Source organism: Ananas comosus, unplaced genomic scaffold (genome assembly GCF_001540865.1).
Source record: "Ananas comosus cultivar F153 unplaced genomic scaffold, ASM154086v1, whole genome shotgun sequence".
NCBI classification, from domain to species: domain Eukaryota; kingdom Viridiplantae; phylum Streptophyta; class Magnoliopsida; order Poales; family Bromeliaceae; genus Ananas; species Ananas comosus.
Window position 1 is genome coordinate 9,952 of NW_017891384.1, and position 2,635 is coordinate 12,586.

A 2,635-nucleotide genomic window follows, 5' to 3' on the forward strand; every position below is an offset into this window, starting at 1 on the left:
ATGTTGATGATGAGTAAACTTCTAAAGGCATTGTCATTCTTTCTGGTCTGCAATTTTAGAAAGAAATAGATTAGAAGAAAGAGTAAATATATCGACTGTAGTTCCATATGGCGAGTCTTTTCCCGATCTTGAGATTCTACCTCTCATAGTGTTCCATAATTTATTTCAGGAAGAAGATTGCTTTGCAAAAACTGATGAGCATTCACTCTACAACAAATGGACAATACAGATCTTCACTTCTACAACTTATGTACAATACTTTGGCGAGTTATGTGAGTAATCTAGTTTCTTTAATTATAGCGGTGATGTTATGTGGCTTTAACATCATAGACTTGATTTTGGTACATACAAATGAATAACTTACCCAGGCAATAATTTTTGTTGTCATCTATGATATGTTATCTGCAAAATGCAAAATAATTAAAATTGATCTGTATACAAATACTTTAGCCTCTCTACAGCACAGAGGCTGTTTTCGGAATGTGAATCAANTCTTCGCTATTACGCCAGCTGGCGAAAAGGGGATGTGCTGCAAGGCGATTAAGTTGGGTAACGCCAGGGTTTTCCCAGTCACGACGTTGTAAAACGACGGCCAGTGAATTGTAATACGACTCACTATAGGGCGAATTCGAGCTCGGTACCCGGGGATCCTCTAGAGTCGACCTGCAGGCATGCAAGCTTCGCATAAGTGCAAACAACTCAAGAGATTCCTTTACATAGCCAAATTGAGCATATCCAACAATCAAACTGCTCCACGAAAATACATCACGGTTATTGCCCATCATTTCAAACAGTTTTCTGGCATCATCTAAGCTTCCGCATTTTGCATAAGCATCGATTAAACCGTTCCTCACCATTATGTCTGTCTCTAATCCAACTTTAAATGAATATGCATGAATATGTTTCCCTATGTCGAAGGAGGCTAAGTCAGCACAAGCACTCAATATTGTATTTAAGGTGATGTGGTCCAAATCCTTCATGGAGCTGCGCATACATTTGAACAACTGAAAAGCCTCTTCTAATTGTCGGTGCTGTACACATGCTGTTAGAATACTATTCCAAGAAATAAGATCATGAGCTTTTATTTCTTCGAAGAGATTCAGTGCAGTAAAAATATCAGAACACCTCGTATACATGGAAAGTAGAGCGTTGCAGACGGAAACATCTGCATCCAAGCCCACCTTTAGAAGGTAAGAGTGGACCAACTGACCCTGATACAAAGAAGAGTAGTCTGAACATGCACACAGCAAGCACCGAACAGTAATATCATCAGGCTTCAAGCCTAGCCATCTCATCTCCAAAAACAATACAATTGCTTCGTCAACAAGACCCGCATTAGAATAAGCACCTATTATGGAATTCCACGAGACTAAATCTGGCATATCAATCTGATAAAATGCTTTCTTTGCAGAATACAAATTTCTACATCTCGCATACATGTCACTCAAGGAACATCCAGCAAATGCGTCAGTATCAAGCCTAAGCTTAAAACAGAGACCATGCAACTGCTGACCAAACTCCAATTGGTTTATATTGCCACAAGCACTGAATGCGCTACCAAAATGGAACTCATTTGGAGAGCAACCGCCGCTATTGATCATTTCCTTAAAGAGGTACAAAGAATTCAATTCAAAACCCTGCTGAGCAAAACCCGCTATCATCGAGCCCCAAGAGATTAAATCCTTATCTAAAATCCTTCGGAATATAAGAGAAGCATCATCAATGCTATCAGCCCTGGAGTACATTGTCACTAGTGCATTTTGAACAATACGGTCAGACCCGTAACCTGATTTCACTGCATGGCCATGGAGCTGCCTCCCCAGCAGAAAATTCAATAGGCCCGCGCAGGTTCTCACCACACTCCCCAATGCAAATTGGTCGGGAGCTAATCCCGATCTTAGCATTCGAATATACAAGTCCACAGCCTCGTTCTCCCTACAGTTTTGGGAGAACCCAGAAATCATGGATGTCCAAGACACAATATTTATCTCAGGCATTTCTTCGAACAGTTTGCGGGCTTCTTCCATGAAGCCGCATTTGCCATACATGTTGAGGATGTGGTTGCTCAAGACAATATCAGGACGCATACTAGAGGCAGAGAGGTGGCGGTGAACAAGGCGGCCATGGTGAATGGATTTGAGGTGGGAGCAGGCAAAGAAGAGATGGGCGTAGGTGCTGGGGAGGAGACGGAAGGTGGATCCTTGGGTTTGAAGGGAGTTGAATGCTCGAAGAGCTTCATGAAAACGCTTCTGCTTACAGAGGCTGCTGAGAAGGTCATTGACTTGCTGTTGGATTTGGAAATGAGGGAAAAGTGATGGAGGGAGAGGGTGGCAGGAAGTGGTGGAGAAATATAGCCATGGGTGATTCTTGAATTTGGTTATCATGTCTTAAGAAGCTTCTCTTAAGATTGAGTTGCGTAATTCGAATCATTTCCACTGTTCTTTAAACTTGCTAAATATAGCCATCGGCAGCGACCAAGCCGGGATTCAATCACAAGGGCGCCAAAATATATACAAACAAAAATTTTAGCAGATAAATAAGAAGAGTAAAGCTGGATGCTAAAAAGATATGTTAAGTCTATGATAACATAAGTCGAGCATGACATTTAATGGTTTCCTCTATTTTCTGAAGTAGA

At 41.4% G+C, this 2,635-nt stretch overlaps 1 protein-coding gene across 1 annotated transcript in view; it reads right to left on the reverse strand.

Moving 5' to 3' along the window:
* Positions 1-487: 487 nt before the first annotated feature.
* LOC109704886 (pentatricopeptide repeat-containing protein At3g53360, mitochondrial-like) overlaps positions 488-2,635 on the reverse strand; it is a 6,338-nt gene continuing 4,190 nt past the window's right edge. Inside the window, exons 2-3 of the mRNA XM_020225664.1 lie at positions 642-2,451; positions 488-529 (exon numbers count right to left, since the gene is read on the reverse strand). Coding sequence (XP_020081253.1) covers positions 488-529; positions 642-2,384 — 1,785 coding nt within the window. The 5' untranslated portion in view covers positions 2,385-2,451. The remainder of the gene's footprint in view (positions 530-641; positions 2,452-2,635) is intronic.